At 40.7% G+C, this 15,124-nt stretch overlaps 1 protein-coding gene across 5 annotated transcripts in view; it reads right to left on the reverse strand.

Annotated features, from left to right (window-relative positions):
• rptor (regulatory associated protein of MTOR, complex 1) overlaps positions 1-11,064 on the reverse strand; it is a 130,779-nt gene extending 119,715 nt beyond the window's left edge. For 3 of the 5 annotated variants that reach the window (XM_058073778.1, XM_058073705.1, XM_058073456.1), the window contains exons 1-3: positions 10,903-11,064; positions 9,361-9,864; positions 7,759-7,927 (exon numbers count right to left, since the gene is read on the reverse strand). In XM_058073778.1, the coding sequence (XP_057929761.1) occupies positions 7,759-7,920 (162 nt within the window). In that variant the 5' untranslated portion in view covers positions 7,921-7,927; positions 9,361-9,864; positions 10,903-11,064. Of the gene's footprint in view, positions 1-7,758; positions 7,928-9,360; positions 9,900-10,902 lie in introns of those variants that run through there. The other 2 variants (XM_058073619.1, XM_058073540.1) reach the window with 2 other exon arrangements.
• Positions 11,065-15,124: the final 4,060 nt, after the last annotated feature.

The following is a 15,124-nucleotide window of genomic DNA, read 5'->3' on the forward strand; positions in this document are numbered from 1 at the left end:
CACTAAACTATGCAGGTAGGCAAACCTGAGTTCTGTCTGCACTGTGGAGGAAAACATCTACCTCGATATCTTGGGGAAATACATTTATGCCTTAACACATATTACAAAGAGCCTACATTAGAAGAAACCAGGGCAGGTTTGCCCTTTAAAACACAACAGTTGAAATGACAGCAGCCTTTAGAGAAATATTAATGTCAAATCCAGAGAGAAAAGAAAAAAATGTTACTGACATTGTAGGGAAAATGTCAAAAAAGAGACTTTTTTTATCACAACACCAAGCACTGGAAATAAATATTTTAACAAGTGGTAACCAAGTTCATTCTACGTAAAGGTCAAATCACATTAGTGTTAATCAGAATTACAATGAGGACAGTGGAATTAATAAGAATATATAATTTGCTAGGATAATGCATTTGTTCCAACGTGCATCCAGTGCAGACAATTTATAATATACAGTACATGATAGTCATTTGCATTTAATTAACGCAGATGAATAACACATACTGTAGGTTTTCAAGTTGCACCGCAACACAAAAAAAAACATTAGTCCTACCAATTTATTTATGAACCCGGTAGAGACAGCACTGACTTGTAATGAGGCAAAATACTCAGAAATGGCCGATTGTCCTTAAAGAGGTACCAGAGAGGGTGCCGTCACTTCGAGGGGCGTGAAGCACAGATCACTGTGATTTAAAGCAATAACCATATAAAATATAGGACAGACACATTGAATGAAGAGGGGAAACAGTGTCCATGTCTGTTCTGTATAAAACGCCATCTTATGTGAATTTTAGCCCGTGTGCGCAATGTCATTCTGTGGCATGCAAATGCGTGTCAGACAAAAAACTGTACAGAAAGATGCTGAATAATACAAAAGGTGCAATACAAAACGGCAGTGCGGATGTTTTAGCTGCTGTGATTTCCTAAGTAGCCTTCCTGGGGCGTTTAGTAAATAGAAAGAAAGCAGCGCAAAACGGTGCGTGCTCACAGACAGTGTCATTCGCTACATGTTAAGCATTCCTCTTAGGGAATAATACCCAGTGTTCTTATTATTTATTGAAGTGCAATTTGGTTGACAGAGACCTGATATTTTATTTATTGGTGTGTGGGGGAAGGTCTATTTGTTATTGTTTTTGGTTATGATTTTGACTTAAGTGCAAGTTTTGCTAAAAGAGGTTGGGTTTTTTTGTCTTTAATGTACTATGTTGATTGTTATTTGACTTTATTCAAAGGCTCTTGACTTTCCAATTCCAACATGAAAATTAGCAATGTAGCAATGTGTGTAGAGGCTGACATCCCATAAGAAAAGTTAGCCAGGCTACATCTATTTCTCAATTACTGGGCAAAACCTTTCTGCTGTGTGTACACTAGGCCCCACCCTGCCTTCACAGAGACACAGAGACTGTATGACTGATGAGCTTTTGGAAAAGGTGATGAACCTCAACCCTAATGAGCATCTGTGCGAGATCCCCGGACAAAAGGTGGAGGAGTGCAAGGTGTCTAACATCCACCAACTCCACGATGTTGTCATTGGTTGAGAAATGTGAAGGAAGTAGAGCATCACGAGGGCAGGGTAAGAGTTCTACTAAATATTGAAGGTCTGGTGCAGAATAACACGTGTGACGGGTCTTCAGTATACACACACACATAATTGGCAGCTGTCCTGCAATCATTAATAACTGCACAGGACCCCAGGGGACGTTTCCTCGTTTGGCGCTTTTTAAGAGTTCCATCCCATGCGACCCCCAGCCTGCTACTAGATCAATGGTCCTTGATTATTCCATTTGTGAGGGCTGCAATGAATAAAGGTTATTAAAATCGGGGAGCGCATCGATCTCCACCTGGCACTCCAAAGCATGCTGGCAGCAACAGGTCAGCAATATAGACTCCAGCTGGGAATCGAGCACAACAGTCCAAATAAAAGCATGAAGTCCACTTCAGTGCATCTAATTAAAGTGAATTTAGCATAATCGGCCCTGCTAAAGAGGTGATGTTTTTTTTTCTGCCGTTAGGTTGTGTCCGCCCGTCTGCTGTCGGAATTACAAGCCCTTATACTCTGAAGTCATCCTGCCTCTGTGTGATTGTGGAAAACAAGTACAACCTCTAACTCAGTTTGTAGTCGTTGACTTTTGAGGCGCAAATCAGCAACTACAAAGTGCTTCACTTATCCCAGTTGTACTCCACAGCATGATATTGCTTTGGAAGCAAAACTACTAGGAAAGTTGGAGTAGCCACATTTAGCGGCATGTAAAATGTGTGCTGGCATGGATGTTTGGGCTGGTAAAGTGTTTATTCAGTCCCTGTGTTGTTAATGTGACTATATGGTACTTTTGTAATATGTCATAAATGATACTAGTGTGACTGTAGACAGTCATTTCATCTATGTAGTCAGCCTGAGCCTGGTATGCTGTTCTTGGTATTGCTGGTGCTGCACTTAATCCAACTTAATCAATGATTGACATTTAGAAATCAACATCTTAAATGATGCATTTCAATAACACGTTTTTCTGAAAACCACTTCCATACATTCATAGTCATCTTCAATAAAATTATTCAGATTTTTGTAATCAGAAATGAGAATGCTTGCCCCACTTTTACCCATGTTTTAGCTGTGTATAAACGAATTAATGTTGGATTTTAATGTATCTTTTACTCTGTTTACTTGCTTTTATTCAACTCCATTTTTTCTGTAAAGCGTCTGAGTATTTTGAAAAGCGCTACACAAACTAAATGTATTATTATTATTAATGATGAAGCTTTGCATTTTTATTTACTGTGCATACTGGGAGGTACGTCTAAAGATTTTTCATGTTTAAAAGATGAATTAACAGGAGCCACTTTCCAATTTAGCATTTACTTAAAAGTTTTAAAATGGAGGTGAACAATCAGCACTGGACTGCTGCCGAAAGTTTGCTTTTGATCCAAACTAAATTTCAAGACTGGAAAGGACAAAGAACTCAGAACACTGAGTTGAAAGACAAACTCAGGGAAGCCGGTATCACGTGATGTTGATGTTTACGTTTTACTGTGCATGCCTCATTGACTATTCTGGTTGATTATAGCGGCGCATGTGGACTAGAGATTGGAATATTCCTTTCCATGTATACCATGGTTTTCGGAAAGGTCATTCGGAAAGAGGCAAAACTCCTCATGTAAACGCGGCTAGTATATTTGAATTCTCGCTTTTACTGAAATAATCAAATGCAGCAATTCAACCAAAATATCTTGGCAGCCACAGTCACGGTGTCAATATGGTTGCTACAGTGGTACCCTGTTAACGTGATCTTCAACACTACGGAAAATAGCCATTACTTGTGCAATTAGGCATGACTTTGGCCAGAAACATAAGGAGAAGCGGCAATAAAGAATAAAAACTCTTCTATAGGAAAGTTATCCTTGAATGACTTCCATTGTGATATAAAAATAAAATGTCATTTCATCAACTTAACCTCTAGAAGACCCAGTAATATAGGGGAAAACACCGCAGTAATGACGTCATGCTGTATACTTTACAAATACACCTAGTTCACACGCTTCTGTGGCCCACAGTGTACGCTGCCTAATGAACAGTGAACATTGACTGAATCCAACTAATGATGCAGAAGATGAAGCTGTTCAGACCGCCTGTCTCATTTCCACATTATTAGAATGGGCTTGGTTATTGACGACCCATTGATTTCATTATTCAACAGTCGAACGCCTAAATGGTGATGGGAAAGCCTGCAGGAAGTGAGCCCTCGCACGTGTGTGTGATTGTGTATATATGGCTGAGTGGGCATGCATGTACTTAAGTAGTAGAAACACATTAGCAAAATCATTGCACAAATAAAGCAAGCCTGTATTGTAAATCAAAAATCAGCAGTATAGTATAGTAGTTTTAGCAGTATTCAAAAGTCCTTCACTCTGTTGTCTCCTGTGTTTGACACACAAATAGCAATTATCATTAATGCAGGAGCCAATTTGTTACTGACAAATAAGATCAATGGTACATCACAAGCAAGGCATTCAAACACAAACAAATACAATTACTGTGCTCAGCAGGTTATTGCTGACATCAGCCAATAACTGACAGGGTGCTGTCAGATATTAATACACAGAACGTCTCCCTCCCCTCAGTGGGCACCTCGCATGTCATGTGTTGGTCTGCTTTGTACACCACATAGAACAAACACAAATGGAGGGAAGGTGAACTGAACACCATCAATATGGCCTCCATGGTATATTGCACAAATCCTCAGTATAATACGAAGTCACAGCCAGCAAAACAGCCAGCCTAACTCCATTATACACAAATGGCAGACACTCTATCATACTGTACCTTTATAAAGTGCCTTAATTTATGGCCATTAATTGGATGAGTGCCCTGGTTTTAATCCTTAAATATACCGTTTCCTCCTAAACTTGTATTAATTGAAATTATATTCTCTGAATAGCTCCATCACAGCTGAAGTCACTGATACCTTTCATATTGAAGAGGTATCGATACTGATACCTTTCATATTGAAGAGGTATCAATACTGATACCTTTCATATTGAAGAGGTATCGATACTGATACCTTTCATATTGAAGAGGTATCGATACTGATACCTTTCATATTGAAGAGGTATCGATACTGATACCTTTCATATTGAAGAGGTATCGATACTGATACCTTTCATATTGAAGAGGTATCGATACTGATACCTTTCATATTGAAGAGGTATCGATACTGATACCTTTCATATTGAAGAGGTATCGATACTGATACCTTTCATATTGAAGAGGTATCGATACTGATACCTTTCATATTGAAGAGGTATCGATACTGATACCTTTCATATTGAAGAGGTATCGATACTGATACCTTTCATATTGAAGAGGTATCGATACTGATACCTTTCATATTGAAGAGGTATCAATACTGATACCTTTCATATTGAAGAGGTATCACTGTTGCACAGTGCAACATTCCCGAAAACCACCTTAGTCCTTGATTTGACCAACACTGGTAGAGCTAAAATCCATCACAATTGATACCAGGGAAATACTTTGTCACGTCCACGGCCATGGTTAGATTCAAAAGCAGTGGCTTATATGTCAGAAATCACGGTAAGTCGTGGAATGCACTACAAATACTGATAAATGCATTACGACTTAACAAGCTCATAAAACCAGCATAAATGTGAATATGAATAGAATGAACACAAGCAGTATCCTTCTACAAGCGACATCTTCAGTTGATAACAGGTTTTCCACCTGTAGATCATATATTGGGGCCAACTCCGGCTTATCTTTTTAGGTCGAGGTCCAGCTTTGTTTGCCATTATAGTACTATTAGACTCTAACCTAACTTTTTTGTCTTTCACACTGAACATTCCATTTTTTTCAATGTGAAATGAATGTGAGTGTGAATGGTTGTTGTCTATATGTGTCCAGTGATTGGCTGGCCACCAGTCCAGGGATAGGCTCCAGCATACCCCTGCGACCCTGATGAGGATGGCTGGAACTTCTACAACTCTTGATAGTCTTGTAGTTCATTCCAGTCTTGTGCAGCTCAACAGTCTTGCCCATGGTGGTGGAAAGGTTTGAATGGATGAGACTTTTTCTGTGATGGGCGTCTTTTATCCAAATAATGAGTACTTTACTATCAGGTAAGTACTAATTGCATTCTGGCTCTCTGTTAAACTAAAACTACCATACAATTATGGACTCTTCATATATTTGAAAGGGAAACAAAAAGAAAAAAAGAAAAACATACTTATATGGCATTCCCCAAGTTTTAGAGCATTAAGAATGAAGGATATTAATCCTTCATGAACTACTAGCAGCACTATGTGTTTTGCTCTAAATCATCTGCAGGTCTAGCCCTGACTTACGTGTGTAGCTGGACCCTTATAGCAATTACTTGGAAAGGGCAGTGACCGTAATCACAATGCACACAGTGCGGCACATGACCACCATAACTGAAAACACACGCACACACACACACACACACACACACACACACACACATATATAGTACACCTCAATAGGAGCCGTTGGCCCGACGGGGAAATAAAGACCCTTCTTTAACCAATAGGTAATGCAATTACACAGCGTGCCAGTCAGTCCATCCCCTCATACTGTGAAACAATATACAGTTTATAGTGTATTTGTATATACACCAGACAAGAGCAGCACCTCTGAATGCTATTTACGGTCTTTGGAGAAAAGTACAAAAGTATTTTACTGCACTCATATTCACTTGATAGCTTCATTCACGTCCAGCAATTACAAGGGAAATACTGCATATGAAAGGAAATGGAATGAGACTCCAAATGGAATCACATCATGTTTTTATTGTCAGGGTGGAATGACATTATAATAAATACTAATAACCTCATAATTGGCACTTGCCATACAAGGGCATGTTAATAAAACACAACTACATATCTCTGTGTGAAAGCAAAGTACTGATAACTATGTACATGAGAAATAGGGGTCACTGCTAAGAAATGACCTTATGAACCATGAAAGTATATTGGAAAAATGGGTACACATGCATTGTAATAATGGCAAATGCCATCATCATACAGGTTATATGTCATCAATTCACATTTTATTATCACTCTGCTGCATGCCAATATTGATTCGAGTTTGCTGATGTTATTTTGGTGACTCTCGCGCAAAACATTAAATATATTTATCAATACGTCTTTTGAAGACACATATAAGTATGTCTTTTGGAGGGAATGAGTTTGTATTATAAGGTATGGACCTGGAGGTGGTCATGTTGACAAAGTGGTGGTTCAGCAATAATTAATCTTGGTTGTGGAAACAAAACCGGCTGCTGCCAGCTAAACCACGCCAACAGGTGATGATGCAAATCCACAATAGAAGAGAACATGTTTGCTGCAGTTTTAAGACAAAAAAGGTGTCAGAAGTGCATTTTCTAAGAGCTCGGCCCTGCATCTCTCCCACCTGATATGTGTATTTCATATCACAGCTAGTATATTGGCCCTGGGCATGTAAAAATTAAATGGATTTATTATTAATGTATGATGTTTTGTTCAGATAGCTTACTATATACTGCCCTACTGATATAATGTACAAAAGGTTTCAAAGCGGGCCGACGCATCCTTATATATTTCTGAATGCAGCCGTAGGCGGAAAAAAACTTTGGACACCCTGAACATTGATTGACTGTGAAGAGACTACCTAACAATGATTAGATCAGATTAAGACAATCTTAATGCAGTACCACTTAGCTCTGCACTATGCACCCCCACCACACAGAATATGACTATTAATGACCCAACAAGAGGGTAATTGTATTACCAGTCAGGGCTGCAACATCAAGTGATTGTTAATAAAGCAAAACTACATTTTCATAGATACATTTGTGTGCAGATGAATATTAATAGCAGCCGGGTGACAGCTTTTGTAATTACTCTAAATGAACTGCAGGATGTTCTTATGCTAATGATTAACATGGCAGCATCTTGAGCTGTAGAGCTCTTTCCAAACATAAACCCTAACTCTGGGGCACAGCCTGCAACAATCTGGTCCATCGTGTTGTCAAGTTCAAATCACTTCAATGGCATTCCACTGTTTTTTTGGTTTGCTTGTATTATACAAGAATCAATTCTGATCATGTAGCGCAAATTCACGGTTTATGACTTCCATTAGTTCACAGATAAACACCCTGACCGATTTTGCATGCAACAGCTGCAAGAGTCCCTGCAGCCACACACCAGAGCACAACAGAGATCCCTGATGGGGGAGAAGAGGATACCTACCCTGTCCTTCATCCTCCAGCTCTGCGCTAGCGCCTTGGAGCCCTCAATCTTCTCCGAGTGCCGTTTCTTCATGAAGGCCAGGGGCAACTCCCAGTCATTCATGTCAGGCTCCTCCTCTGAGAGGCCCACAGTTGAGTGAAGCAAGTCTACATCCATTTTCATTTGGACCCTGCAAATAACGTAAGCATGTTATGATCACACAACTAACACTTGTAGATTATCCTATTGGGAATCACAGACAAGTTGGAACCCATTCCACATTGAAGGTGACTCACTGGGTACACCGTGGACTAAATCAAACTTGCAGCTTAACAGTGTCGCAAAACACAAAACTCAAGCAAACATTCATGTTCTTAGATTGTGAGCAGGAGTACCCAAGTAAGGGAAATACACAAACCCAAACGTCTCACACACCATTACATTACATTCAGTTCATTCAAGCCATCTGCTCTGTGTATTGTATGTGGAGGAGCAATCACTTACTGATTATGGCATGTGATGGTTTCATTCTAACTGACTTATTTTGGAGTCTTTGTTGGGTTTTTTTTTTGTTACACTCTTCTGCACTCTTGTGTGTCTGCTATCAACCCCGCCTCCACCCAGCAGCCAAAGAGACTGTATGACAAGAGGGCTCACTCCATTCATGGTGTTTTATGGATCAAACACGGCAAGGTGCTGAATCCAGTGCACAGAGTGAATCCTTTTCCTGCCTGTTTGACGGCGAGAGAGGTGGAAAACATACACATGCACATGCGTGAGGTCAACGTTAACATGTGTCTCACAGCTGGGGTTCCCTGCTAATCAACGTTAGCTCCCTTTGACAGCCCTTTCTCACTATTGGCTACAGGTACAGGTACAGCATACAGAATACAGCCCAGGTTAATAATGCCATGCTTTAACTTTGAAACTTACATTGCACTGAACAGGAAGTCAATGTGTCACTAGAAACATGTTATGTCGCTGGCTTTGGTGAAAAAGGGCTTATGACTGACACAGTTGTTTGTTTTTACATGTGAGGGTTGTGTTTTGTTTGTCAATAAAGTTAAGTTTAAGATTAGTTAGGTTGCTCATGCACATGCGTGGTCAACGTTAACATGTGTCTCACAGCTGGGGCTCCCTGCTAATCAACGTTAGCTCCATGAACTAGCTGCATTTGACAGCCCTTTCTCACTATCGGCTACAGGTACAGGTACAGCATACAGAATACAGCCCAGGTTAATAATGCCATGCTTTAACTTTGAAACCTACATTGCACTGAACAGGAAGTCAAAAAACTAGAAACATGTTATGTCGCTGGCTTTGGTGAAAAAGGGCTTATGACTGACACAGTTGTTTGTTTTTACATGTGAGGGTTGTGTTTTGTTTGTCAATAAAGTTAAGTTTAAGATTAGTTAGGTTGTTCATGCACGTGCGTGGTCAACGTTAACATGTGTCTCACAGCTGGGGCTCCCTGCTAATCAACGTTAGCTCCATGAACTAGCTGCATTTGACAGCCCTTTCTCACTGCCACTATCTGTCTAAGTGTACAAAGACACTCTTCGCAGTGTCTGGTGAAACAAGACTAAAAATGAAATGTTATTCAAGCAATGGACGTGTGCAAACCTTGGTGTGGAGAGATGCTGTACGATGGCCGGGAAAGCTCGTCTTCTCCTCACGATGACAGATAATGTCGCACAGACAATTCCGTTAAGAAAATTGTAAGACAGCGTCCACAGTCTATACAGTATATCAAAACCGTCAAAGCCAAGTTGGACGGGTGCGTGTTTGCAGGGGAATCTGTTGCTCCTCTGCCCACTGCTCTTCGCTATGGGAAGGGGCTGGAGACGAGGCCCATCTTCGCACGGACAGTCTGCCACAGCCACGCCAGCCACCGCACACGCCGAAGAACAGTCAGCTTGGTACAGTCCTCTGCCGCAAGCCGGGCTCACTATTTCACGGTTGGTTAGGACGTGTCGCCTGTAAATCACACACAATCCTGAGAGATGGCCAGCAGGAGCACCTCATCAGCACTCCAGCAAGGGCGCCGCCATCTTGAGTTGGACCCACAATGCACCGTTGGCGCGAGCCTGTCATCTACGTCATCACTGTTGTTCACGTACCACCTTCCTGTAAACACAGAAATCATGTAGTAAATAAATAATGAATGTATAAGTGTACTTGCTTGGTTCAATGTTTGTTTAAGAAACATCCTTCTTGGAATGCAAGCATTTTCTCTTTGCTAACAGCACTGTCATGTACTTTATGTCAGTTGTCCTGTACTTCCTGTACTTCCTGTACTTCCTGTACATCTCTGTATCTGGATGTTTGTTTGTATTCAAAATAACTTAAAACGTTCTGACTGGCTTTGAATGAAATTTTCAGGAATTGTCAGAATGGAATATGGACGTATTCTTGAACATTGCGAGTTTGGACCATTTTCAGCATTTGTGTAGAACACTTATTTGGGACATTTAGCCGTGTTTTGCTATTTTCATGGGTAGAAACATACATAAACACTACTATCATGCTGGGCATTAGCATACTAACATGAGCATGTTAGCATGCTAATATTAGCATAGTAGTATTTTTTGCCATTTTTATGGGTAGACACATACAAAAACACTATAATGCTAGGTGTTAGCAGGCTAGCATTGCCATAGTGGTATTTTTAGTCATTTTCATAGGTACACACTACAGTGCTAGGTGTTAACTTTAGCATGTTAGCTATGCTATCATGCTTACATAATAGCATTTTTTGCGATTCTCGTGAATATAGATTTAAGCAGACACTCTCTGGGTCTTAGCGTGGTAATGTTTGCATATTAACATGCATAATTATACTAACATTTTTAGCATTTTCAGAGGGAGACACTTATACAATCACCTAGCGCTATCATGCTAAAGGTTAACATGCTAATTTTAGCATTCTTTAAGTCTTTCAAACCCTTCCATGGTATCTTTTCATGGTCAAGGAATCTAAAAAATGTAGGACGAATATTTATGGTGTAAATAACAAAATGGCGCTTGGTGGAGGTCTGCGCTCTCCGTCTGCTTTTCTAGTTAGATTTATTTTGCAATTTTTTTCATTTCTCTTCTATGTTCATTTTCACAAGTGTGTGATTTTTGAAACTAGTTCAAATATTTTGTATGTATTGCTACTGCTACCTTGGCTGTGGTGTCATTCCAAGCTCCGTGGCAACCCCTGAAGGGAAACCCGAAAAAGAAAGAGGAAGACAGGGTCAGGGTTTCCAGGGTTAAAAACAAGTAGCGCTTAACACTTACAATTCTGTGTGTGTCTTCACTCAGCGGACAGAACATGCATTTGTTCATTGCTCTATGTGCATTATTTGAGCTAATCAATAAGTTTGATGATTATGTTGCACGTTAAGACTTGAAGATTTTTTGAAGATTTCTATTTTATTTGTGTTCCAACCCTGCACCACAGTGGAAAACCGTTCTCTGTGCGATTCAACCTATGGAAAGACCTCAACATCAGACCAAAAGGCGATTATTTATCATGTGAAACATTATCCAAATTTGACAATGCAAATAAAAAAATGAGGCGATCATGTTCAGTATTTCAGTAGCCAAAGTACAACATTGCTACCTTGTACTAGGATCATCTGGTTTTTCAAAAAACGGAAAATGCTTGATTGAAATGTTTACCATAACTACATTCCCTGCCCTATCTTCAATCAGCAATAATAGAATAATACAGTATAATCATTGACTGATTGGGCTTACAGCCCAATTTCACCCAATTTGGCGTGATCAATCAAGAACCACCTACTCACAATCAACACCGGTTATCCAATATGATGCTCATTCCGAGTATATAGTATATACATATATGATATACAGTTCACAAGCTTTTACTTTGGTGTGTGGAGGTTGTCCATCTCTATATGATTCAGTTTAGCTTACATATGAGATGTCCTCAACACCCTTTGCTGTCAAACAAAGTCATTTCTCAAACGGGGTTTGTTGTTTGAAACGCCACACGTCAAAGGAAATACGCTATCCCTGCCTGTCGAGGCGTATGTCAGCCATTTAATTGGGATTGTGTAATGAACATGTGTACTGGTTTGTTCCTGCTCCAAGAGGAGATTGCTTCAGGGTCTTGATAGATTTAACTAAACACAAGACATGCTGTCTTTGGTGAAAAGCAATATGCTGTGGTGAAATGGCAACATGTTTCTTTGCGCTGTCACCTCATCAGAAAACATGAAATTGTTACATCCGATGGATGTAGCATGATTGCATCCTTCCCAATGCATTTGCCAGTCACTGCACCTCTTGACCCGCATTACTAAAAGCGGCACCGCAATCTGGTCCGGAGGAAACTCATCGGTCCATCTTCAGTGAGCATGTGCCTCTTGTGTCACATTACTAATGTCCACTAGAGGGTGAGACCAATCCAATCTGAAGTGTGAACAAGGTTGAGACCCTGACTTGGGTCATAGGTAACAAAGCAAGGACAACAGAGAGATTTGTGGTCTTTTTTTTGATGAGGTCAAGGTGACTCAACTGACTCAATGCTCAACTAAAGAGGTTCAATGAGGGGCACTGTGACACAAACGCACTCCCACACAAACCCATGATCAGACCTGACATCTTTAATATCAAGCAAGTCTAACGTAACCAGGATCTCTTTTCCAGCCATGATGCCCAGGCAACAACTAGTGTTTACTGTTGCTGTCATACACATGACCATCATTTCCTCCTGACGCACATACAGCACCTTTGCAGGTCAATGTTGCCGTGGCGGGAGCTCAAGTGTCGCTGAACATTTGAAGCTTTGAAATCCAATAAAGACCGAAGGCTTGCCATTGCGCAAAAAAAAAAAAAAAGAATTCTGGTAAAAATGTCCAGTGTTCAGCCACATTCATTCACTTATTTTCAACCCCTTACCCTGGAGCCTATCCCAGCTGTCTTCGGGTGAGAGGCGGGGTCCACCCTGCACTGGTGGCCAGCCAATCACGGGGCACATATAGACGAACAATTGTTCAATTCCACCCTCGGCCATCTCTGTGTGGAGTTTGCATGTTCTCCCCGTGCATGCGTGGCTTTTCTCCGGGTACTCCGGTTTCCTCCCACATTCCAAAAACATGCTAGGTTAATTAGCCACTCCAAATTGTCCATAGGTATGAATGTGAGTGTGAATGGTTGTTTGTCTATATGTGCCCTGGGATTGGCTGGCCACCAGTCCAGGGTGTACCCCGCCTCTAGTGTGCTACTTTTCCCTTGCTCGGTATTTTCTTTCTACACTTTTATTACGCCCTATTTTTGCTCCTACGTCCCACCTTTGGGACGTAGTAACAATCCCAATATTCAGTGTGCCTTGCAAAATCGAAGGGGCTGAATTTTGAAAAATGGCTCAAATCAAATGAATGAATACACACACACACACACACACATATATATATATATATAAATCCACATTACTGGAAGAAACACAAATGCCACAAATGTAGCACTAATACTTCGCCCTTCCGAGGTTGAAGAGGTTCTTAGGATCTTATGTTCACAACAAAGCCATTCACATATGTTGATTTTATGGATGCAATAACCCACCCAGACACTGTTTTTACAAGAAGATCCTTATACTTGATGTAATTTAGAAAAGACAGGCTCATTCAGTCCCTCTGTAAACCCTTCTGTTTTACAGGGTCTCCTTTTCATGTTATTGAATCCTAAAACACGGCTGCTTTCCCAGTGTGATGGCCTCGCTCTGCTCCAGACCACAGCAACCCATTCAGCCTGTCATTAAAACCACAGAACTATGTGAGCTGAACTGCACCATTTGAAACATTTCTTCAATGCTTGTCCATTCCTTTAGTTGTATTTTTCAGGGATGGTGTATGAAAAGAATTTAAGAATTGTGCCATGTTTGTAATCAGGGCAAATTCTGGATGTAAAAAGTCAGTGTGCAAATGTTTTTGGAACCTAATAGGAAAGGCGGGGGTGGTGCCCTCATCCATGAGTCTGCTCTTAACCTCAGAACTTGGTCCAAATCTGACTTTAAATCATTTGAGGTCCTTGTCTTATGATCAACAGCATCATTGCCATTTTATCTGGCATTCCTCCATCATCCTCCCAGTCCTTACTCGAGCTTCTTGGATGAATTCTCAGAATTTTCCTGGTAACCCACACAGACAATATTGTACTCATGGGTGACTTCAATATCCATGTCAATTCTTCGAGGAGTCCCTTAGTGTGGCTTTTCAGACAATAATTGATACTTTTGGTTTTGTTCAATTAATTCATGAGCCAACCCACATCAATGGAAATCCCCTGGATCTGGTCTTAACTCTGGGCATTATGGCCTCCAATGTAATAGTCCTTCCTTATAACCGCAGTGTCCGACCATTATTTCATAACATTTGAAAGGCCATGTCATGTCATTGTCCCAATGACACCGCTCTGACCGGAATCAGCGCTCTAGCAGTCGTAATATTAGTTCTTCAACTGCTACTGCACTTGCTGAGCTACTGCCCTCCGTGGCTTTATCTTTTTCTTCATATACGGGCCGTATAGACAATCTTACAAATGGTTTCAACAAGGTGTTATGTAAAGCTCTCGATACCGTACCACCTTCAAGATTTAAGCCTCGTCCCCAAAGACTTACTCCTTGGTTTACAGATGACACTCGAAGGCTGAAACAATGATGGCGATTGAGGTCTTCCACCAGGTATGGGGAAATAGTCTGACCAAATATAAACAGGCTCTTGTTGAAGCAAAAAATATTATATAAACTATGAATACTTCTTCGACACAGTTGCATTGCTAACTCAAAAGAGGACCTCTCCTCGTACTTAGTAGTACTCTCCCTTTCTCTGCCGACCACTTCTTGCAATTTTTGGCAAATAAAGTTGAGCTCATCAGGAATGAAGTAAAGGACACCTTGGCTAAGATCTATCTTGGGGATCGGACGCATCGTGTCGTTTGTGATGATGTGACTTCAGAGTTCTGTGGTGTCACTTATGGAGTTCCACAAGGATCAGTGTTTGGCCCTCTTCTGTTCAACATTTACATGCTGCCGCTTGGCGACATCATTCGCAAACATAAGATTAGCTTTCACTGTTATGCCGATGACACTCAGCTACATGTGCCACTAAGGCTAACTGATTAACGATTAGAGCTGCTACCTCAGTAGAAATGTTCAAGTCCTGACTTGATATTCCACCTTTTGTCAGATTCACAACTGTTTGTTTTTCACCCACAGACAGCCCTCTCGTTTTCATGTTGTTTTCACCTCTAAATGCAGTCGACCCAGGCAAAACCTATTCTACCCTCTCAAACCGAGTATAGTGATTTACTGATTGAATAAGCAATGCAATTGCACACGCCTGGGAAACAAAACACACCTGTCAGTCATATGTCCCAA

The sequence above is a fragment of the Doryrhamphus excisus genome, chromosome 1 (genome assembly GCF_030265055.1).
Source record: "Doryrhamphus excisus isolate RoL2022-K1 chromosome 1, RoL_Dexc_1.0, whole genome shotgun sequence".
NCBI classification, from domain to species: domain Eukaryota; kingdom Metazoa; phylum Chordata; class Actinopteri; order Syngnathiformes; family Syngnathidae; genus Doryrhamphus; species Doryrhamphus excisus.